This window comes from Bombina bombina, chromosome 10, assembly GCF_027579735.1.
Source record: "Bombina bombina isolate aBomBom1 chromosome 10, aBomBom1.pri, whole genome shotgun sequence".
Taxonomy (NCBI): Eukaryota; Metazoa; Chordata; class Amphibia; order Anura; family Bombinatoridae; genus Bombina; species Bombina bombina.
Genome location: NC_069508.1, coordinates 4,490,138 through 4,516,442, shown reverse-complemented (window position 1 = coordinate 4,516,442; position 26,305 = coordinate 4,490,138). Strand labels below are relative to the sequence as shown.

The 26,305-nt window shown below is 37.7% G+C and overlaps 1 protein-coding gene across 1 annotated transcript in view; it reads right to left on the bottom strand.

Moving 5' to 3' along the window:
• Positions 1 to 2,743: 2,743 nt before the first annotated feature.
• The window catches only part of LOC128641155 (putative ferric-chelate reductase 1), a 153,173-nt gene continuing 129,611 nt past the window's right edge, over positions 2,744 to 26,305 (bottom strand). The window contains exons 14-15 of the mRNA XM_053693722.1: positions 16,715 to 16,740; positions 2,744 to 3,101 (exon numbers count right to left, since the gene is read on the bottom strand). Of these exons, the coding sequence (XP_053549697.1) occupies positions 3,012 to 3,101; positions 16,715 to 16,740 (116 nt within the window). The 3' untranslated portion in view covers positions 2,744 to 3,011. The remainder of the gene's footprint in view (positions 3,102 to 16,714; positions 16,741 to 26,305) is intronic.

Here is a 26,305-nt window from a genome sequence, read left to right as displayed (position 1 = left end):
CTAGCTACTTCCCTTGTCCTCCTAATGTTCCCTTATTTTTGTGATCTAATTTTTGTAGTCATAAATACAATTTTAGAGCCTTTCTCCCCCAGGCATTTAGAACTTTAGTAAATTAACTCTGAATGTCTCTGTACACCTATTAGCTTGGTGACTGGCCCTTTAATTTAACTCATTGTAGGGCATCACATTGCTTTTTGTACTCTCTCACTTAGGAACAGAATTCCCCAAGATTTTATTAGTTCTTCAGCTAATTTTCCACTTTGTCTCTTAGAGGTTTTTAACATCACCTTTTATTCTGGGCAATTATTAGCATTTATTATCATGTATTAATCTTTTATAAATGATAAATATTGTTGATGATCTAGAGTATTAACCAACAACAAACTTTTTTCACTTTCTGTTAAAAAATTTTTTTTTCACTGATCGCATGTTAGATTCATCTGTTTTTGTTTTGAAATCAGCACGCACATTTGTATGTCTTTTTTACACTGTTTATATTTTCCGAACTGCACTCATGTGATCAGCATTACTAAACTCTCACACCATTGGTTATTACATAGTACTTAATCCCACTACAGGTGGACACTTGTAGATCTCTGATGAAGCGCATGTGAGCATGCGCAAAACGCGTCAGATCCAGCACCCCCTGCACACCTGTGTTAGCGCTACTCACTTCCAGTTTGAATAAACCACCTGGCATCTCAGCTTTCTCCGGCTCCTCGTCTTTTTTTCTCGGATCCTATATATATATACATATATATATATATATATCTATATATATATATATATATTATATAATATGTGTGTGTGTTTATATATATATATATATATATATATATATATATATATATATATATATATATATATATATATTATATAATATGTGTGTGTGTGTATATATATATATATATATATATATATATATAAACCTCACAAAGGAAAGCACTCTCCGGTCTGTTTTTTAACAAACTTTTTTATTGCATAAGAATAAGAGTTACATATGAACGTTTTCGGGCTACCGCCCGTCCTCAGACATGTATAATGTAACAACTTACCACCCTTATATGTGCACACCAAGAACCAAGTGATCCACTCTGCCACATCCGGAAGTCCCGTAGTCCACTATCGGTGCAACTGCGCATGCGCCAGTCGGGCTACGGAGCCCCATCTGGGCCAACGAAAAAACAAAATATTAAAAACAGCCAAATTACAAAATTACTTAGAGGACCGTTGCTGAGGATCCAGGCATCGGGAACACAGCGCCGCACCTCCGTTCCGCGCCGCCTTCACTCCGGATGAAGATGATGGATCCGTCTGGAAGAAGACCTTCTCCTCCGGACTTCAGGAACAGTGAGTACCTATTTGGGGCTTAGGTTTAGGCTTTTTAATTTTAATTTTTGGGCTGATTGTCCTTTTAAGGGCAGTAAAAGAGCTGAATGCACTTTTAAGGGCAATGCCCCTACAAATGCCCATTTAGGGGCAATGGGTAATTTAGGTTTTTTTTTAGTGTTAGTTTTATTTTTATTTTAGGGGTTTGGTGGGTGGGGTTTTTTACCGTTAGGGGGGATTTAGTATTTTTTAAAGATAAAAGAGCTGTTTAACTTGGGGCAATGCCCTACGAAAGGTAATTTTAAAGACTATTGGTAGTTTAGTATTAGATTGGGGGTGTTTATTTTGGGCGGGATTTTTTTTTTTATAGGGGTATTAGTTTAGGTTTCATTTTTTTATTTTGGATGCCTTTGTTTATTTTTTCTGTATTTTTTTTTGTGTAACTTTAGCTTGGGGGTTGTAGTTTTTAAACAGACTGCCCTCTTGGTAGGCTTATCGCCTAGTATTTAATAAACTGTTATATTGTGTATTTTCTGTAAATTTATCAGATTCCAATGTTAACATAGGGGAACATGTTCTATATATTTATAAATAGATATTCCAATAAATATCTGTATATATCTAAACCTATATATAATCATGTATAGATATAGGTATAAATATATAATGTACCAAAATACCATCAGATATAAATATAAATATGTATTTATGAATAAATAGAACATATTCTGCTATCTGAAGAACATTGGAATGTGATATATTTTTGTCGGGTTAGCGCACATAAGAATATGCGATTGTGTTTGCGCTCGAGTACGGTGTTAGATTCCCCCCCCAATTTTTCTGCTCCATTGACTTCTATAGGAGAATAGGTTATCACGCACGTGATACTGTAAGTTAGGCTTTTTACGCTCATCGCGTTAGTGTGCAAGCGAAAACAGTTTACTTTCAACTTGTAATACGAGCGCTACCAGACACACGTATAAAGCTTACTTCAAGCGCAGTTAATGCTTGGGCGGGAGTGTTAAATAGCGCTCCACTTGTAATGCGGCCCTAAATGGGGTGGAATGATGGCCAGGCTGATGTGAAGCGCCTTAAGCCCTAGGTTTGTGCCTAGCGTGCCCTTCACAGGTAAGTGGGTCATAAGACCTCCCTACAACACATTGTCTTGGGCTCCATGGGGCCTCTCGTTGTCTTGAGTAGACTAGTGACTCACTTGCCGCCATCGCTGTTAATAAGTTGTCGGTTCTGTTTCATAAATGTAATCTTCATGGTCATCCCTTTGTCTTGATGTTTATTATTTTATTGATGAAGGAGCCATAGTGCTTTGTCCAATAAAGGTGTCACTTATACAGTTTGTTGTTTTATTTCCCCTTTAGTTAATTGTAGTTTACATCAATAACTGGAAGCGTAGGTCTTTAATCCCTTAGGTAAATACGATAATGTTTTATTGGCAAATAGTTATTCTTGTTATATAAAACATAAGCTACTGATTACAGCCTGTTCAGCTTCTTTATTCCCAGCAACTGCACCAGCTGTTATTTTATTAGTGATGTTGTCATTATAAACAATCTATTTGTCACACACTTTTGCAGGGTCATAGCAGACAAGGTACAGAAATGTCCGACATCTGCAGTCACTCCTCAAGGATCTCAGTTTGTGGAAGAAAAGTCCCTGAAATGTTCTTAGGAACCCCTGATCCCCACCAGGAGGGAGATGAGAAAAGCCAGATTCCCGAAGATAAAGACAAAGAGCGCAAGGGATTCACTGTGCATCTGAAATAGAAAGAATCCCAGTTAGGTGTGTGGTGGGGGGCATAACTAACAAACAGTTGTGGTCTATCAATAGCGCTCCTATTCTTGTGCTCATATTAAATCAACAGCGCTCCTATTCTTGTGCTCATATTAAATCAATAGCGCTCCTATTCTTGTGCTCATATTAAATCAATAGCGCTCCTATTCTTGTGCTCATATTACAAGTTATATCACTAGCACTCCTATTCTTGTGCTCATATTACAAGTTACATCAATAGCGCTCCTATTCTTGTGCTCTTATTAAATCAATAGCGCTCCTATTCTTGTGCTCATATTAAATCAATAGCGCTCCTATTCTTGTGCTCATATTAAATCAATAGCGCTACTATTCTTGTGCTCATATTAAATCAATAGCGCTCCTATTCTTGTGCTCATATTAAATCAATAGCGCTCCTATTCTTGTGCTCATATTAAATCAATAGCGCTCCTATTCTTGTGCTCATATTACAAGTTACATCAATAGCGCTCCTATTCTTGTGCTCATATTACAAGTTATATCAATAGCGCTCCTATTCTTGTGCTCATATTACAGGTTATATCACTAGCGCTCCTATTCTTGTGCTCATATTACAGGTTATATCACTAGTGCTCCAATTCTTGTGCTCATATTACAAGTTATATCAATAGCGCTCCTATTCTTGTGCTCATATTACAAGTTACATCAATAGCGCTCCTATTCTTGTGCTCATATTACAAGTTATATCAATAGCGCTCCTATTCTTGTGCTCATATTACAAGTTACATCAATAGCGCTCCTATTCTTGTGCTCATATTACAAGTTATATCACTAGCGCTCCTATTCTTGTGCTCATATTACAAGTTATATCACTAGAGCTCCTATTCTTGTGTTCATATTACAAGTTATATCACTAGCGCTCCTATTCTTGTGTTCATATTACAGGTTATATCAATAGCGCTCCTATTCTTGTGCTCATATTACAAGTTATATCACTAGCGCTCCTATTCTTGTGCTCATATTACAAGTTATATCACTAGCGCTCCTATTCTTGTGCTCATATTACAGGTTATATCAATAGCGCTCCTATTCTTGTGCTCATATTACAAGTTATATCACTAGCGCTCCTATTCTTGTGCTCATATTACAAGTTATATCACTAGCGGTCCTATTCTTGTGCTCTTATTACAAGTTATATCACTAGCGCTCCTATTCTTGTGCTCTTATTACAAGTTATATCACTAGCGCTCCTATTCTTGTGCTCTTATTACAAGTTATATCACTAGCGGTCCTATTCTTGTGCTCATATTACAAGTTATATCACTAGCGGTCCTATTCTTGTGCTCTTATTACAAGTTATATCACTAGCGCTCCTATTCTTGTGCTCATATTACAGGTTTTATCACTAGCGCTCCTATTCTTGTGCTTATATTACAAGTTATATCACTAGCGCTCCTATTCTTGTGCTCATATTACAAGTTATATCACTAGTGCTCCTATTCTTGTGCTCATATTACAGGTTATATCACTAGCGCTCCTATTCTTGTGCTCATATTACAAGTTATATCACTAGCGCTCCTATTCTTGTGCTCATATTACAAGTTATATCACTAGCGCTCCTATTCTTGTGCTCATATTACAAGTTATATCACTAGTGCTCCTATTCTTGTGCTCTTATTACAAGTTATATCACTAGCGCTCCTATTCTTGTGCTCATATTACAAGTTATATCACTAGCGCTCCTATTCTTGTGCTTATATTACAAGTTATATCACTAGCGCTCCTATTCTTGTGCTCATATTACAAATTATATCAATAGCCCTCCTATTCTTGTGCTCTTATTACAAGTTATATCACTAGCGCTCCTATTCTTGTGCTCATATTACAAGTTATATCACTAGCGCTCCTATTCTTGTGCTTATATTACAAGTTATATCACTAGCGCTCCTATTCTTGTGCTCATATTACAAATTATATCAATAGCCCTCCTATTCTTGTGCTCTTATTACAAGTTATATCACTAGCGCTCCTATTCTTGTGCTCATATTACAAGTTATATCACTAGCGCTCCTATTCTTGTGCTCATATTACAAGTTATATCACTAGCGCTCCTATTCTTGTGCTCATATTACAAGTTATATCACTAGCGCTCCTATTCTTGTGCTCATATTACAAGTTATATCACTAGCGCTCCTATTCTTGTGCTCATATTACAAGTTATATCACTAGCGCTCCTATTCTTGTGCTCATATTAAAAGTTATATCACTAGCGCTCCTATTCTTGTGCTCACATTACAAGTTATATCACTAGCGCTCCTATTCTTGTGCTCATATTAAATCAATAGCGCTCCTATTCTTGTGCTCATATTAAATCAATAGCGCTCCTATTCTTGTGCTCATATTACAAGTTACATCAATAGCGTTCCTATTCTTGTGCTCATATTACAAGTTACATCACTAGCGCTCCTATTCTTGTGCTCATATTACAGGTTATATCACTAGCCCTCCTATTCTTGTGCTCATATTACAAGTTATATCACTAGGGCTCCTATTCTTGTGCCCATATTACAAGTTATATCACTAGCGCTCCTATTCTTGTGCTCATATTACAAGTTATATCACTAGCGCTCCTATTCTTGTGCTCATATTACAAGTTATATCAATAGCGCTCCTATTCTTGTGCTCATATTACAAGTTATATCACTAGCGCTCCTATTCTTGTGCTCATATTACAGGTTTTATCACTAGCGCTCCTATTCTTGTGCTCATATTACAAGTTATATCAATAGCGCTCCAAATCTTGTGCTCATATTACAAGTTATATCAATAGCGCTCCTATTCTTGTGCTCATATTACAAGTTATATCACTAGCGCTCCTATTCCTGTGCTCATATTACAAGTTAAATCAATAGCGCTCCTATTCTTGTGCTCATATTACAAGTTATATCACTGGCGCTCCTATTCCTGTGCTCATATTACAAGTTAAATCAATAGCGCTCCTATTCTTGTGCTCATATTACAAGTTATATCACTGGCGCTCCTATTCTTGTGCTCATATTACAAGTTATATCACTAGCGCTCATATTATTGTGCTCATATTACAAGTTATATCAATAGCGTTCCTATGCTTGTGTTCATATTACAAGTTATATCAATAGCGCCCCTATTCTTGTGCTCGCATTAAAAGTTACATCACTAGTGTTCCTATTCTTGTGCTCATATTACATGTTATATCAATAGCGTTCCTATTCTTGTGCTCATATTACAAGTTATATCAATAGCGTTCCTATTCTTGTGTTCATATTACAAGTTATATCAATAGCGCTCCTATTCTTGTGTTCATATTACAAGTTATATCAATAGCGCTCCTATTCTTGTGCTCATATTACATGTTATATCAATAGCGTTCCTATTCTTGTGCTCATATTACAAGTTATATCAATAGCGTTCCTATTCTTGTGTTCATATTACAAGTTATATCAATAGCGCTCCTATTCTTGTGCTCATATTACAAGTTATATCAATAGCGCTCCTATTCTTGTGCTCATATTACAAGTTATATCAATAGCGCTCCTATTCTTGTGCTCATATTACAAGTTACATCACTAGCGCTCCCATTCTTGTGCTCATATTACAAGTTATATCACTAGCGCTCCTATTCTTGTGTTCATATTACAAGTTATATCAATAGCGTTCCTATTCTTGTGCTTATATTACAAGTTATATCTATAGCGCTCCTATTCTTGTGCTCATATTACAAGTTATATCACTAGCGCTCCAATTCTTGTGCTCATATTACATGTTATATCAATAGCGTTCCTATTCTTGTGCTCATATTACAAGTTATATCAATAGCGTTCCTATTCTTGTGTTCATATTACAAGTTATATCAATAGCGCTCCTATTCTTGTGTTCATATTACAAGTTATATCAATAGCGCTCCTATTCTTGTGCTCATATTACAAGTTATATAAATAGCGCTCCTATTCTTGTGCTCATATTACAAGTTATATCACTAGCGCTCCTATTCTTGCGCTCATATTACAAGTTATATCACTAGCGCTCCTATTCTTGTGCTTATATTACAAGTTATATCACTAGCGCTCCTAATCTTGTGCTCATATTACAGGTTATATCACTAGCGCTCCTATTCTTGTGCTCATATTACAAGTTATATCACTAGCGCTCCTATTCTTGTGCTCATATTACAAGTTATATCACTAGCACTCCTATTCGAGAAAAACATTATCCAATATAGTCGTTTTATCGACGATATTATTATATTATGGCGGGGCAATGAAGCGGAGATCCAGGAATTCTATGGTTATATTAATAACAATGAATTCAATTTGAAATTCACTGGTAACCAATCAAATGTTTCCACTGACTTTCTGGACTTGATTTTATACAGGGATGAATATAATAAAATCGCAGTTACTAACTTCAGAAAAAAGACTGAAAGGAATAGTTTTATAGATTATTCCAGCGCACATAAAAAAAGCTGGAAACAGAATATTCCATACAGCCAGTTCCTTCGTATGCGCAGAAATTGCACACACGAAACCAACTTCCAGAGGGAATCTAAAATTCTAGAAAATTAACTAATTCAGAAAGGTTATGATAAGAAATTATTAGAAGACGCAAAAGAAAAAGCTTTACAAAAGAATAGAGAAGACTTGCTTAAAAATAAAAACAAAAAACAAAATGAAAAGGAGCAAGGGGAGACTGCCATCAGGTTTATAACAACATACAATGAAGGATCTAAACAAATTAGGAGGATCCTCAATAAGCACTGGCCTATTCTTAAGGCAGATCCCATTCTAGGAAACCAATTAGGGAATCATCCTGAGTTAATTTTCAAAAAGAGTAGAAATTTAAAGATTATTCTAGCCCCCAGTAGACTGAAGAATCAAATGGAAAGTGGTAATAAAAAGTCTAGTTGGCTAATCGTTAAAAAAGGAACTTTTAAATGCGGTAAACCTAAGTGTGTGATGTGTCAACACATCAACAGTTCAACCACATTCACAAACTCTGATCACTCACAAGAGTTTAATATTAATGTTAGGAGTAACTGTCATTCTACTTTTGTAGTGTATCTCCTTGAATGTGGGTGTGGCCTTTTTTATATAGGCCGCACAAAAATAAAAATAAAAAGGAGACTCTATGAACATGTGTACAACATCACTGAGAAATATCCTAAACATAGTGTGCCTAGACATTTCACGGAGGTACATAATTGTGACCCCAGTAGTCTACGCATACAAGTGATAGATTGGGTACCCCCTAAAGAGAAAAATAGACTTTTGAAGCTGCGCAAATTAGAAACCTTGTGGATATACAAAATGAACTGCCTAACACCATTAGGGTTAAACATTGACATAGATGTTGCAGCACACATGTAATTGTATTCTATGGTTCACATATAAAAGTTTCATATGCATTTATATCTGGGATATGATATAGGTTCCTTTTGTCTGTTTTTTAATTGTATGTATTTTTATGATGTTTTTATGTGTTATAGAAATGTTTTTTAACTTTATGAATATGCATAAATATATGTGTGTACTTTTACAGATAATAGTTTATGTATTTTAACATAGTTTTCATTATCCTGTGGAGTAATGAACTGAATGGGTTAAATTTAGGCAATACACCAAAAGGGGTGTGTAACCCAATCACCTGAATTGTAATCTGATTGGTATGTAACACCTATATTAGAAACAGTACTACAGGTTAGATTTAACTGTCCTCTTGATAAAGCCCGTTCGTTAAACGGGGGAAACGCGTTGGGGTATCTGTTACACCTCACTGGTGGATTGTGAGTGTATTTGTACAATATATCTGTTGTTAGGCTGCTGACATCACCTGGTGGGCTTGTGGTGATTGTTCCGGTCAGCAGTGAACTGTACTCCTCACCTACTACATGCTTTTTTGTGCAATACTGTTTGTGTGTCATACATGTATTTATGAATAAAACTCACTTGAATCCGGATGCGCTCTTTGTTTTTCTTCTATTTCTATATCACTAGTGCTCCTATTCTTGTGCTCATATTACAAGTTATATCACTAGTGCTCCTAATCTTGTGCTCATATTACAAGTTATATCACTAGCCCTCCTATTCTTGTGCTCATATTACAAGTTATATCAGTAGTGCTCCTAATCTTGTGCTCATATTACAAGTTATATCACTAGTGCTCCTAATCTTGTGCTCATATTACAGGTTATATCAATAGCGCTCCTATTTTTGTGCTCTTATTACAGGTTATATCAATAGCGCTACTATTCTTGTGCTCATATTACAAGTTATATCACTAGCGCTCCTATTCTTGCGCTCATATTACAAGTTATATCACTAGCGCTCCTATTCTTGTGCTTATATTACAAGTTATATCACTAGCGCTCCTATTCTTGTGCTCATATTACAAGTTATATCAATAGCGCTCCAATTCTTGTGCTCATATTACAGGTTATATCAATAGCGCTACTATTCTTGTGCTCATATTACAAGTTATATCACTAGCGCTCCTATTCATGTGCTCATATTACAAGTTATATCACTAGCGCTCCTATTCTTGTGCTCATATTACAAGTTATATCAATAGCGCTCCTATTCTTGTGCTCATATTCCAAGTTATATCAATAGCGCTCCTATTCTTGTGCTCATATTACAGGTTATATCACTAGCGCTCCTATTCTTGTGCTCATATTACAAGTTATATCACTAGCGCTCCTATTCTTGTGCTCAAATTAAAAGTTATATCACTAGCACTCCTATTCTTGTGCTCATATTACAAGTTATATCAATAGCGCTCCTATTCTTGTGCTCATATTACAAGTTATATCACTAGTGCTCCTATTCTTGTGCTCATATTACAAGTTATATCAATAGCGCTCCTATTCTTGTGCTCATATTACAAGTTATATCAATAGCGCTCCTATTTTTGTGCTCATATTACAAGTTATATCAATAGCGCTCCTATTCATGTGCTTATTTTACAGGTTATATCAATAGCACTCCAATTCATGTGCTCATATTACAAGTTATATCACTAGAGCTCCTATTCTTGTGCTCATATTACAAATTATATCAATAGCGCTCCTATTCTTGTGCTCATTTTATTTACAGGTTATATCACTAGCACTCCTTTTCATGTGCTCATATTACAAGTTATATCAATAGCGCTCCTATTCTTGTGCTCATATTACAAGTTATATCAATAGCGCTCCTATTCTTGTGCTCATATTACAAGTTATATCAATAGCGCTCCTATTCTTGTGCTCATATTACAAGTTATATCAATAGCGCTCCTATTCTTGTGCTCATATTACAAGTTATATCTATAGCGCTCCTATTCTTGTGCTCATATTACAAGTTATATCACTAGTGCTCCTATTCTTGTGCTCATATTACAAGTTATATCACTAGCACTCCTATTCTTGTGCTCATATTACAAGTTATATCAATAGCGCTCCTATTCTTGTGCTCATATCACAAGTTATATCACTAGCGCTCCTATTCTTGTGCTTATATTACAAGTTATATCACTAGCGCTCCTATTCTTGTGCTCATATTACAAGTTATATCACTAGCACTCCTATTCTTGTGCTCATATTACAAGTTATATCACTAGCGCTCCTATTCTTGTGCTTATATTACAAGTTATATCACTAGCGCTCCTATTCATGTGCTTATTTTACAGGTTATATCAATAGCGCTCCTATTCATGTGCTCATATTACAAGTTATATCACTAGAGCTCCTATTCTTGTGCTGATATTACAAGTTATATCAATAGCGATCCTATTCTTGTGCTCATATTACAAGTTATATCACTAGCGCTCCTATTCTTGTGCTCATATTAAAAGTTATATCAATAGCGCTCCTATTCTTGTGCTCATATTACAAGTTATATCACTAGCGCTCCTATTCTTGTGCTCATATTACAAGTTACATCACTAGCGCTCCTATTCTTGTGCTCATATTACAAGTTATATCAATAGCGCTCCTATTCTTGTGCTCATATTACAAGTTATATCTATAGCGCTCCTATTCTTGTGCTCATATTACAAGTTATATCAATAGCGCTCCTATTCTTGTGCTCATATTACAAGTTATATCACTAGCGCTCCTATTCTTGTGCTCATATTACAGGTTATATCACTAGTGCTCCTATTCTTGTGCTCATATTACAAGTTATATCACTAGTGCTCCTATTCTTGTGCTCATATTACAGGTTATATCAATAGCGCTACTATTCTTGTGCTCATATTACAAGTTATATCACTAGCGCTCCTATTCTTGTGCTCATATTACAGGTTATATCACTAGCGCTCCTATTCTTGTGCTCATATTACAAGTTATATCAATAGCGCTCCTATTCTTGTGCTCATATTACAAGTTATATCACTAGCGCTCCTATTCTTGTGCTTATATTACAAGCTATATCACTAGCGCTCCTATTCTTGTGCTCATATTACAAGTTATATCACTAGCACTCCTATTCTTGTGTTCATATTACAAGTTATATCACTAGCGCTCCTATTCTTGTGCTTATATTACAAGTTATATCACTAGCGCTCCTATTCATGTGCTTATTTTACAGGTTATATCACTAGCGCTCCTATTCATGTGCTCATATTACAAGTTATATCACTAGGGCTCCTATTCTTGCGCTGATATTACAAGTTATATCAATAGCGCTCCTATTCTTGTGCTCATATTACAAGTTATATCACTAGCGCTACTATTCTTGTGCTCATATTACAAGTTATATCAATAGCGCTCCTATTCTTGTGCTCATATTACAAGTTATATCACTAGCGCTCCTATTCTTGTGCTTATATTACAAGTTATATCACTAGCGCTCCTATTCTTGTGCTCATATTACAGGTTATATCACTAGCGCTCCTATTCTTGTGCTCATATTACAAGTTATATCACTAGTACTCCTATTCTTGTGCTCATATTACAAGTTATATCAATAGCGCTCCTATTCTTGTGCTCATATTACAAGTTATATCACTAGCGCTCCTATTCTTGTGCTTATATTACAAGTTATATCACTAGCGCTCCTATTCTTGTGCTCATATTACAAGTTATATCACTAGCACTCCTATTCTTGTGTTCATATTACAAGTTATATCACTAGCGCTCCTATTCTTGTGCTTATTTTACAGGTTATATCAATAGCGCTCCTATTCATGTGCTCATATTACAAGTTATATCACTAGGGCTCCTATTCTTGTGCTGATATTACAAGTTATATCAATAGCGCTCCTATTCTTGTGCTCATATTACAAGTTATATCACTAGCGCTCCTATTCTTGTGCTCATATTACAAATTATATCAATAGCGCTCCTATTCTTGTGCTCATATTACAAGTTAGATCACTAGCGCTCCTATTCTTGTGCTCATATTACAAATTATATCAATAGCGCTCCAATTCTTGTGCTCATATTACAAGTTATATCAATAGCGCTCCTATTCTTGTGCTCATATTCCAAGTTATATCACTAGCGCTCCTATTCTTGTGCTCATATTACAAGTTAAATCAATAGTGCTCCTATTCTTGTGCTCATATTACAAGTTATATCACTAGCGCTCCTATTCTTGTGCTCATATTACATGTTATATCAATAGCGTTCCTATTCTTGTGCTCATATTACAAGTTATATCAATAGCGTTCCTAATCTTGTGTTCATATTACAAGTTATATCAATAGCGCTCCTATTCTTGTGCTCATATTACAAGTTACATCAATAGCGTTCCTATTCTTGTGCTCATATTACAAGTTACATCACTAGCGTTCCTATTCTTGTGCTCATATTACAAGTTAAATCAATAGCGCTCCTATTCTTGTGCTCATATTACAAGTTATATCACTTGCGCTCCTATTCTTGTGCTCATATTACAAGTTATATCACTAGCGCTCTTATTATTGTGCTCATATTACAAGTTATATCAATAGCGTTCCTATTCTTGTGTTCATATTACAAGTTATATCAATAGCGCTCCTATTCTTGTGCTCGTATTACAAGTTACATCACTAGCGCTCCTATTCTTGTGCTGATATTACGTTATATCAATAGCGTTCCTATTCTTGTGCTCAAATTACAAGTTATATCAATAGCGTTCCTATTCTTGTGCTCGTATTTGGAGTTACATCACTAGCGCTCCTATTCTTGTGCTCATAATACAAGTTATATCACTAGTGCTCCTATTCTTGTGCTCATATTACAAGTTACATTAATAGTGCTCCTATTCTTGTGCTCATATTACAAGTTATATCAATAGTGCTCCTAATCTTGTGCTCATATTACAAGTTATATCAATAGTGCTCCTATTCTTGTGCTTATATTACAAGTTATATCACTAGCACTCCTATTCTTGTGCTCATATTACAAGTTATATCACTTACGCTCCTATTCTTGTGCTTATATTACAAGTTATATCACTAGCTCTCCCATTCTTGTGCTCATATTACAAGTTAAATCAATATCGCTCCTACTCTTGTGCTGATATTACAAGTTATATCAATAGCGCTCCTATTCTTGTGCTCATATTACAAGTTATATCACTAGCGCTCCTATACTTGTGCTCATTTTACAAGTTATATCAATAGCGCTCCTATTCTTGTGCTCATATTACAAGTTATATCAATAGCGCTCCTATTCTTGTGCTCATATTACAAGTTAAATCAATAGCGCTCCTATTCTTGTGCTCATATTACAAGTTACATCACTAGCGCTCCTATTCATGTGCTCATATTACAAGTTAAATCAATAGAGCTTCTATTCTTGTGCTTATATTACAGGTTACATCAATAGTGCTCCTATTCATGTGCTTATTTTACAGGTTATATCAATAGTGCTCCTATTCTTGTGCTCATATTACAAGTTAAATCAATAGCGCTCCTATTCTTGTGCTCATATTACAAGTTACATCACTAGCGCTCCTATTCATGTGCTCATATTACAAGTTACATCAATAGCGCTCCTATTCTTGTGCTTATATTACAAGTTATATCACTAGCGCTCCTATTCTTGTGCTCATATTACAAGTTAAATCAATAGCGCTCATATTCTTGTGCTCATATTCCAAGTTGTATCAATAACGCTCCTATTCTTGTGCTCATATTACAAGTTATATCAATAGTGCTCCTATTCTTGTGCTTATATTACAAGTTATATCACTAGCACTCCTATTCTTGTGCTCATATTACAAGTTATATCACTTACGCTCCTATTCTTGTGCTTATATTACAAGTTATATCACTAGCTCTCCCATTCTTGTGCTCATATTACAAGTTAAATCAATATCGCTCCTACTCTTGTGCTGATATTACAAGTTATATCAATAGCGCTCCTATTCTTGTGCTCATATTACAAGTTATATCACTAGCGCTCCTACACTTGTGCTCATTTTACAAGTTATATCAATAGCGCTCCTATTCTTGTGCTCATATTACAAGTTAAATCAATAGCGCTCCTATTCTTGTGCTCATATTACAAGTTACATCACTAGCGCTCCTATTCATGTGCTCATATTACAAGTTAAATCAATAGAGCTTCTATTCTTGTGCTTATATTACAAGTTACATCAATAGCGCTCCTATTCTTGTGCTCTTATTACAGGTTACATCAATAGTGCTCCTATTCATGTGCTTATTTTACAGGTTATATCAATAGTGCTCCTATTCTTGTGCTCATATTACAAGTTAAATCAATAGCGCTCCTATTCTTGTGCTCATATTACAAGTTACATCACTAGCGCTCCTATTCATGTGCTCATATTACAAGTTACATCAATAGCGCTCCTATTCTTGTGCTTATATTACAAGTTATATCACTAGCGCTCCTATTCTTGTGCTCATATTACAAGTTAAATCAATAGCGCTCATATTCTTGTGCTCATATTACAAGTTGTATCAATAACGCTCCTATTCTTGTGCTCTTATTACAAGTTGTATCAATAACGCTCCTATTCTTGTGTTTTTATTACAAGTTATATCAATAGTGCTCCTATTGTTGTGCTCATATTACAAGTTAAATCAATAGCGCTCCTATTCATGTGCTTATTTTACAGGTTATATCACTAGCGCTCCTATTCTTGTGCTTATATTACAAGTTACATTAATAGTGCTCCTATTCTTGTGCTCATATTACAAGTTATATCACTAGAGCTCCTATTCTTGTGCTCTTATTACAAGTTACATCAATACCGCTTCTATTCATGTGCTTATTTTTACAGGTTATATCAATAGTGCTCCTATTCATGTGCTCATATTACAAGTTACATCAATAGTGCTCCTATTCTTGTGCTCATATTAAAGTTATATCAATAGTGTTCCTATTCTTGTGCTCATATTACTAGTTATATCAATAGCACTCCTTTTCTTGTGCTCATATTACAAGTTATATCACTAGCGCTCCTATTCTTGTGCTCATATTACAAGTTATATCACTAGCGCTCCTATTCTTGTGCTCATATTATAAGTTATATCAATAGTGCTCCTAATCTTGTGCTCATATTACAAGTTATATCAATAGCGCTCCTTTTCTTGTGCTCATATTACAAGTTATATCAATAGTGCTCCTATTCTTGTGCTCATATTTCAAGTTATATCAATAGCGCTCGTATTCTTGCGCTCATATTACAAGTTATATCACTAGCGCTCCTATTCTTGTGCTCTTATTACAAGTTATATCACTAGTGCTCCTATTCTCGTGCTCATATTACAGGTTATATCACTAGCGCTCCTATTCTTGTGCTCATATTACAGGTTATATCACTAGCGCTCCTATTCTTGTGCTCATATTACAAATTATATCACTAGCGCTCCTATTCTTGTGCTCATATTACAAGTTATATCAATAGTGCTCCTATTCATGTGCTTATATTACAACTGATATCACTAGCGGTCCTATTCTTGTGCTCATATTACAAGTTATATCAATAGTGTTGTAAATTCTTGTGCTCATATTATAGGTTATATCAATAGTACTCCTATTCATGTGCTCATATTACAAGTTATATCAATAGTGTTCCTATTCTTGTGCTCATATTACAGGTTATATCATTAGCGCTCCTATTTATGTGCTCATATTACAAGTTATATCAATAGTGCTCCTATTCTTGTGCTCATATTACAAGTTATATCAATAGCTCTCCTATTCTTGTGCTCATATTACAAGTTATATCACTAGCGCTCCTATTCTTGTGCTCATATTACAAGTTATATCACTAGCGCTCCTATTCTTGTGCTCATATTACAAGTTAAATCAATAGCGCTCATATTCTTGTGCTCATATTACAAGTTATACCAATAGTGCTCCTAATCTTGTGCTCATATTACAAGTTATATCAATAGTGCTCCTAATCTTGTGCTCATATTACAAGTTATATCAATAGTGCTCCTAATCTTGTGCTCATATTACAAGTTATATCAATAGCGCTCATATTCTCCTATTCTTCCTATTTATTTTTTACTTTCCTATCCCTTTAAGTGGAGTAATCGGTTTGGGTCAAGTGAAGTTGTTGGTTTGGGTCAAGTGAAGTTATTGGTAACATATTTTCATGTTTTTATATGTTAATTAATAAATCACACAATGTGTCACCTTATTATCCAGATCCTCGTATGTCCCTGCAAGACAGAAAAGATACTGATGAGTCTCACATGACAATGCACTTCACATATATAAATAATATATACTCATATAATATAAATAATCACACAATGCACCTCACATATATAAATAATATATACATATATAATATAAATAATCACACAATGCACCTCACATATTTAAATAATATATACTCATATAATATAAATAATCACACAATGCACCTCATATATATACATAATATATACACTTATAATATAAATAATCACACAATGCACATCACATATATACATAATATATACACATATAATATAAATAATCACAAATGCACCTCACACATATAAATAATATATACACATATGATATAAATAATAACACAATGCACCTCACATATATACATAATATATACACTTATAATATAAATAATCACACAATGCACCTCACATATATACATAATATATACACATATAATATAAATAATCACACAATGCACATCACATATATACATAATATATACACATATAATATAAATAATCACACAATGCACCTCACATCTATACATAATATATACACATATAATATAAATAATCACACAATGCACCTCACATATATACATAATATATACACATATAATATAAATAATCACACAATGCACCTCACATATATACATAATATATAGACATATAATATAAATAATCACACAATGAACCTCACATATATACATAATATATACACTTATAATATAAATAATCACACAATGCACATCACATATATACATAATATATACACTTATAATATAAATAATCACACAATGCACCTCACATATATACATAATATATACACATATAATATAAATAATCACACAATGCACATCACATATATACATAATATATACTCATATAATATAAATAATCACACAATGCACCTCACATATATAAATAATATATACTCATATAATATAAATAATCACACAATGCACCTCACATATATACATAATATATACACATAAAATATATATAATCACATAAAGAACCTCACATCTATAAATAATATATACACTTATAATATAAATAATCATACAATGCACCTCACATATATACATAATATATACACATAAAATATATATATAATTACATAAAGAACCTCACATATATAAATAATATATACACATATAATATAAATAATCACACAATGCACCTCACATATATTCATAATATGTACACATAAAATATATATATAATCACATAAAGAACCTCACATCTATAAATAATATATACACTTATAATATAAATAATCACACAATGCACCTCACATCTATAAAAAATATATACACATATAATATAAATCATTGTACAATGCACCTCACATCTATAAATAATATATACACTTATAATATAAATAATCACACAGCATACCTCACATATACAGTCGTATGCAAAAGTTTAGGCACCCCTGACAATTTCCATGATTTTCATTTATAAACAAATGGGTTTTGGGATCAGCAATTTCATTTGATCTATCAAATAACTGAAGGACACAGTAATATTTCAGTAGTGAAATGAGGTTTATTGGATTAACAGAAAATGTGCAATATGCATCAAAACGAAATTAAGACAGGTGCATACATTTGGGCACCCTTGTCATTTTGTTGATTTGAATAACTAACTATCTAGCACTGATTAATTGGAACACACAATTGGTTTGGTGAGCCCATTAAGCCTTGAACTTCATAGACAGGTGCATCCAATCATGAGAAAAACTAAATTTATGCTTAACTGATAAATGTATTTCATTCTTGACACAGTGAGTCCACGGATCATCATTAATTACTGTTGGGAATATCACACTGTCAGGGTTTGTTCCCTGTTTTGTTTGCCATGTGCTGCTGGCAGCCATTTTACTCACCTCTCTTCCCGACTATGGTGCATTGTGGGGGATGCTGCTCATTTCCTGCATTTCCTTTTATGGCCAGACTGGTGTGCATCATCCGTGTGAGACAGGATGCAGTCTCAGAATTGTGAAGTCATCACTTATTATTTAAAGGACCTCTGTTCAGTATGCTTTGTCCTTGCGTTGTCTCAGACCTGTTTGTGAGAGTTCCTGTGTATTACCTGGCTGCCTGACGTCCTTCCTGGTTCCTGATCCCTGGCTTGTTCCTGACTCTGCTGTTTTCCTTGTTCCTGATTCCGGCTCGTCTAACTATTCGCTTCGGCTCCTGATTCGGCTCGTCTGACTACCAGCTCTGGTTTTGACTCCTGGCTTGTTATTTGACTTGTAGACTTTTCATTCTTTTTTGATATTAATAAAGGTGTGATTATTTTTGCACTTCTCATCTCAGTCTGATTCCTGGCACCCTGACATTAAGCAAAGGCCATGAATCCTGATGGTGCTAATTATCCACCTTTACCTGCCATCATTTCCAGGATGGATGAACAGGATCATCGCTTGGATCAATTTGCACTAGCCCTGCAAACCCTGCTGACTCTCACTGCACATTTGGACCAAAGTGTCCCGCAAGTTATGGCTGCTCCTGTTTCCGCTGCTGCACCTATGCCTACCAGGAGCATGTCCAGTTCTGCACCTCTACCTCGGCGATATGGAAGCGATCCTATTCAGTCCAGAGGGTTTTTGGACCAGGAGGGCATTTACTTTGAGGTGTTACCTCAGGCGTTTCCTTCTGACAGAGCTAAGGTGGGATTTCTCATCTCGTTACTCTCTGACACAGCTCTTGCCTGAGCTAATCCCTTGTGGGAGACTAATAAACCAGTGATTTCAAATTACCCTGAATTTTTGGCTTCCTTTCAAAGGGTATTTGATGTTCCAGCTCGCTCCTCCTCTGCTGCTAAATGACTCATGTCCATTCAGCAAGGTACAAGATCGGTTGCTCAGTATGCTATTGAGTTCCGTACGCTTGCCGCAGAGGTAGGTTGGAACAATGAAGCCCTGGTTGTCGCCTTCTTTCATGGGCTCTATGATGCGATTAAAGACGAAGTTGCTGCCAGAGATTTACCAGAAGATCTCGAGGCATTGGTGTCTTTTTTGATCCTAATTAACATCACACTCATAAATAGGCCCTCTTTCAAGGAGCACTTGCGGAAGCCTCCTGTTCCGTTGTCTCCTACGTGTTCATTCCCACCCATGCCTCCCTCTCCTCCCATAACTCCTGGTCCCGAGTCACCAGGTACTGCTGAGCCAATGCAGTTGGGATTCACGCGTCTCTCCATCTCTTTAGTATCAAAGCACTCCATTCCTGTTTTGCCTCAGTCCATTCCACTTGCTATTGAGGCCATTGATGGCAGGCCTCTTCAGCCCGCACTCGTTACTCATAAAACTGCTCTGTTGTCCATGGCTGTTGGGGCTCTCCATTTTGAAACCCTCGAGTTCCAGGTGATAAACTCTCTGCATTTTCCGGTTATTCTGGGTTATCCCTGGCTCCAAAAACACAATCCCAATCTCGACTGGTGCAGGTCCGAAATTTTGTCGTGGTGCCCGCAATGTATTTCCACTTGTCTTCAGAAACCAGCTAAAGTCTTGTGTACTTCTTGGGTATCTCAATTGCCAGAGGAGTACTGAGAGTTCTTAGATGTTTTTGACAAGGTGTGTGCCGGTATGTTGCCTCCTCGCCGGTCTTACGATTGTGCCCATAGACCTGCAACCCGGAGCCATTCCTCCTCGGGGCCAGGTGTACCCTCTGTCTGTTGCAGAGAATTGTGCTATGGAGGAGTATGTTGCCGATGCTCTGTCGCAGGGGATCATTCACAAAATCGTGCTCTCCTGCAGAGGCTGGCTTCTTCTTTGTGAAGAAAAAGGGTGGCGAGTTAAGACTATGCATCATTTATAGGGGTCTTAATCGTCTTACCATTAAGAATGCTTAACCTATTCTGCTCATTACGGAACTCTTTGACCACCTCAAGGGAGCTACGGTCTTTACTAAACTTGATTTGAAAGAAGCATACATACTCGTAAGTATTAAAGAGGGCCACGAATGGAAAACAGCATTTAACACCAGGAGCGGGCATTATGAGTATCTTGTAATGCCCTTTGGCCTATGTAATGCTCCTGCTGTTTTTCAGGAATTTATTAATGATGTCCTACGAAATATGTTGCAACAGTGTGTTGTGATGTACTTAGACGACATCCTCATACACTCACCCACACTTGAGGCTCATTGTTCTGATGTTACACGGGTTCTTCAGAGACTACGTGAGAACGGCCTGTTTTGTAAACTCGAGAAATGTGAGTTCCATCAGACTCAAGTAACCTTCCTAGGTTATGTTATCTCCGTTGCAGGGTTCTCCATGGATCCTGACAAATTATCTGCAGTTCTGCAGTGGCCTCTCCCAGTTGGTCTTCGGTCTATTCAACATTTTTTGGGGTTGCCAATTACTATAGAAAGTTTATTAAAAACTTTTCTTCCTTGGTCAAACCTATCACAGACATGACCCATAAAGAGAATGATCCACTCCATTGGTCATCTACTGCCTTTAAGGCCTTTGATAGTCTTAAGACTGCCTTTGCTGCTGCTCCAGTTCTGGCTCATCCTAACCCTGTCCTGCCTTTCGTTCCTGAGGTCGATGCATCTGAGACTGGAGTAGGTGCCCTCTTATCTCAATGTCCTATGCCTGACGGTTCCTTGCATCCGTGTGGTTTCTTCTCTAAGAAATTGTCTCCAGCGGAGTTCAATTATGAAATTGGCGATAGGGAATTATTGGCCATAATTTTGGCACTCAAGGAATGTAGGCATCTTCTCGAGGGTACTAGCGTGCCGGTGCTCATTCTTACTGACCACAAGAATTTAACTTATCTATCTGAAGCAAAACATTTGTCGCCCTGACAGGTCAGATGGGCACTATTTTTGTCTTGGTTTAATTATGTGGTCTCCTACCTGCCTGGTAGTAAGAATGTTAGGGCTGATGCCCTCTCTCGACAATTTTCGCCTCTGTCCAAGGAGGAGTCTGTACCTATTCCTGTTATACCCCCTGACCATATTTTGGCTACCATACATACTAATTTGACTTCTCCCTTGGGGGAGGAGGTCCTTGCTGCACAAACCAATACACCTCCTGAGAAACCTAGTGGTAAGTGTTTTATTCCTGAGAATCTTCTAACTAAACTTTTGCACACTTACCACTATCTTAAAGCTGCAGGTTACCCAGGCAAGAACCAAATGATTTGGTCTGTCACTCGACAATTCTGGTAGCCAGGTCTTCGTTCTGATGTTGCTGCGTATGTTGCCTCCTGCTCAGTTTGTGCACAGAATAAGACTCCTCAACGTCTTCCTGTGGGTTTTCTTCAACCTATTGCTAATGGTGAGTGCCCTCGGACACATCTTTCCATGGACTTCATTGTCGAGCTCCCTGTTTCCAATGGCAATAATGTTATCCTTATGGTGGTTGACCGTTTTTCTAAAATGTCACATTGCATTCCCTTGATGAAGTTGCCTATCGCTCAGGAGCTTGCTTCCATTTTTGCCTGGGAGGACTTCCGTTTACATGGGTTACCCAAGGAGATAGTGTCGGATCGGGGTAGCCAGTTTGTCTGCAGATTTTGGCGTTCCTTTTGTGCTCAAATGGGGATCCAGCTTTGCTTCTCCTCGGCATATCACCCTCAATCCAATGGGGATGCGGAAAGGTCTAATCAAGCTCTGGAATAGTTCCTCCGTTGCTATGTCTCAGATCACCACAATAATTGGTCTGAACTGTTATCTTGGGCAGAGTTTGCTCGTAATAGTGCTATTAATGCTTCCTCCCAGTTATCCCAGTTCATGGCGAATTATGGGTTTCAACCATCCTTGTTGCCCGATTCATTCATGTCTCAGAGTATTCCGGCTTTGGAGGAGCATCTCCGGCAACTCCGTTCCACGTGGGTGCAGATTCAGGATTGCCTTCATCGTTCTATGCAGCGCCAAAAGTTCCAGGCTTATCGTAGGCGTCTGCCCGCACCTTCCTACCAGGTTGGTGAATGAGTTTGGCTGTCTTCCAGCAACTTGAACCTTTGTGTGCCTTCCAATAAATTGGCTCCCCATTATGTTGGTCCTTTTTTAATTCTCCGATAGGTTAATCCTGTGGCCTACGCTATTGACCTTCCTTCTGATATGCGCGTCGCCAATGTATAACTCACTATATGCAGCTAATACTATAACAGTATAACTCACTATATGCAGCTAATACTATAACAGTATAACTCACTATATGCAGCTAATACTATAACAGTATAACTCACTATATGCAGTTAATACTATAACAGTATAACTCACTGTATGCAGCTAATACTATAACAGTATAACTCACTGTGACAGACCCTTCTGTCAGTATTGAAAGAGTTAACTTTGTTCAGCTTTGAGAAGCTATTTTCTAAAGACAGGTTTTCTGGCAGCCTCTATTGTGAACTGTAATTAAGTTAGTTTAAGTGATAAGAGGGGCTCAATTGTGTCTTGTGTTTAACTTGTTATCTGCTTAAGTAATGTGATTCTATTGTGGCATGTCAAAGGGCGTTTTCCCTTTATCTAATGTACAATATTCTTTCAACCCCCCATCTGGGGTCAGACCTGCATAAATACTGGGCATATGGCCTTCAATAAAGTACATTCTGTTTTTACCCTCCATGTGGAGCCTGGTCTCATGTTTGAGGGGGGGAATTAGCTGGGTTGTGAGTTGTTGATCTCACATTCAGGGCATCATACATCTGGTATTAACCCTTGGTATCCTGTTGGTACCGTAACAATTGGTGGCAAGCGACGGAATTAACCTTATCGCCCAGAAGAGCAACTACACAAGCCAGTAACCTCAGGAAGAGGGGGATTATTACAATACTGACTAAGATGGAAGGAGTACCGGGGACCGAAGGAACCAATGGGCCCAGCATATCAGACAGAACCCCCGAAGAAGCAAGCTTTGATCGGGCGGTTAAAATAAGACTGGCACATTATGGCCCCAACCCATCTGCGGAAATTATCGACCGGGTCATAGCAGCTGTGGAGGCCAACCTACTTCGCCAAAGCGGCGCTTCAGCAGCCCAAGACACAGCAACCCCAGTGGAAAAGAGAAAAGTACATTTTGCAGCTTTTAAAAACTTCCTGGAAACAGAAGGAGAGATTGATGGGTACCTTGCGGATTTTGAGAGGCAATGTGCACTACACAAGGTACCCGCAAAGGACTGGGTCACGATATTATCCGGAAAATTATCTGGCCGGGCCAGTGAGGCTTTTCGGGCCATTCCAGATGAGGAAGTCGGGGATTATAATACTGTAAAAGAGGCTCTGCTCTCCAGGTATGCGGTTACACCGGAGGCATACCGGAGGCGGTTCAGAGACACTGTTAAATTAGCTGGTGATTCTTACGTTGAGTGGGCATGTAAGGTGCACTGCACAGCAGCTCACTGGATAGCGGGGTGCCAAGCCGTATCTGGGGAAGAGGTGCTGCAGCTATTCCTGTTGGAACATTGCTTTGACAAGTTATCAGCAGGAGTTAGAGAGTGGGTTCAGGACCGTAAACCCTCCACCCTGCATGAAGCTGCTCGCCTGGCAGATGAGTATACGGATGCCCGCAAACTGGACACTGCTACCACTAAGCCCCCTGCCAGAGTGGAGTACAGACCCCCAGTCACCCCAGCAGCTGCCAGTTACCAACCCCCGGCGCACCGCTATACCACACGGCCTCTGGCCACGAACTACCCTCAGAAAGCCCAGTTCAATTCGCGGGGCTACTCACAACCTATTCGGTGCTTTGGATGTAAGCAACTAGGGCACAAAAGACCAGAGTGTCCCCTAAACGCAGCGAACCAAGCACAGTCCTGGAGAAGACCCGCCGGCGGAATCCCACGTAACCCTCAGCCTGCTGCCCACTACGTAGAAGAGCAAGAATGCTGGGGCATCCTACATGAAGCAGACCCCGTGCAAGCTGCCCACCGGAATAACCGGCAACTGGTTAAAGTGAATGGGAAGGAGGTCAGTGGTCTACGGGATACTGGTGCTACCATGACCTTGCTTCAAAAGAACTTGGTGTCTGAGAAACAGCACACTGGAGACACTGTGGCTGTGAGGGTAGCAGGGGGCGCTGTGTTCCGCCTACCTGTTGCCCAGGTACATTTGGATTGGGGAGGGGGCGCTAGACCTGTGAATGTGGGGGTCAAGAAGGACTTACCTGCTGATGTTCTCCTTGGAAATAACTTGGCCCCCCTTGTTTCTGCCTATGCTCCCATGGGTCCCACCGATGTTAACCCTGTGACTACCCGTGCCCAGATCCGTGTCACAGAGACTGACCCACCTGCTGCTGAGCCCCAGGACGCTGAGCTCAGTAAATCTCTATCTGCTATTGATACATGGAAGTCCCGTTACAATGCGCTGATGAAGGAGAAGAGGAGCGCAGAGGAAAAAGCACGTTTAGAACGGGAATCTCTGCTAGACAAGCTGCACCGACAGACTGCAGAAAACACCAGCTTGAGAGTGGGACATGAAACATTAAAGACAAACTTAGCGACACTTGAGGAGAAGCTGATGCTGGCTCATAGTGAGGTGCATTAACTCAAGGGCACCCTATGTCAGTATGAAGGGATTGTGGATACCTATAAAGAGCAGGTACAAAAAACTCGTAAAGAAGCTGATGAGATTTTGAAGGACTGTTTAGCCCTAGTCTGGGCGCTGAAGAAGTTGAACCCTTATTTATACGGGCAGGGATTCTCTCTCATAACGGGAATACAGATGGATTGTCCCGGCAAACTGACATGCCTACCACCTCCTAGTCTGGTCATCCCCAGGTTGACCCGCCAAAGGGTCAAGCCGGGTCTGCTGGAGTGTTCCACAAGGGGGGAGCTATGTGACAGACCCTTCTGTCAGTATTGAAAGAGTTAACTTTGTTCAGCTTTGAGAAGCTATTTTCTAAAGACAGGTTTTCTGGCAGCCTCTATTGTGAACTGTAATTAAGTTTAAGTGATAAGAGGGGCTCAATTGTGTCTTGTGTTTAACTTGTTATCTGCTTAAGTAATGTGATTCTATTGTGGCATGTCAAAGGGCGTTTTCCCTATATCTAATGTACAATATTCTTTCAACCCCCCATCTGGGGTCAGACCTGCATAAATACTGGGCATATGGCATTCAATAAAGTACATTCTGTTTTTACCCTCCATGTGGAGCCTGGTCTCATGTTTGAGGGGGGGAATTACCTGGGTTGTGAGTTGTTGATCTCACATTCAGGGCATCTTCCATCTGGTATTAACCCTTGGTATCCTGTTGGTACCGTAACACTCACTATATGCAGCTAATACTATAACAGTATAACTCACTGTATGCAGCTAATATTATAACAGTATAACTCACTATATGCAGCTAATACTATAACAGTATAACTCACTATGTGCAGCTAATACTATAACAATATAACTCACTATATGCAGCTAATACTATAACAGTATAACTCACTATATGCAGCTAATACTATAACAGTATAACTCACTATGTGCAGCTAATACTATAACAATATAACTCACTATATGCAGCTAATACTATAACAGTATAACTCACTATATGCAGCTAATACTATAAAATTATAACTCACTATATGCAGCTAATACTATAACAGTATAACT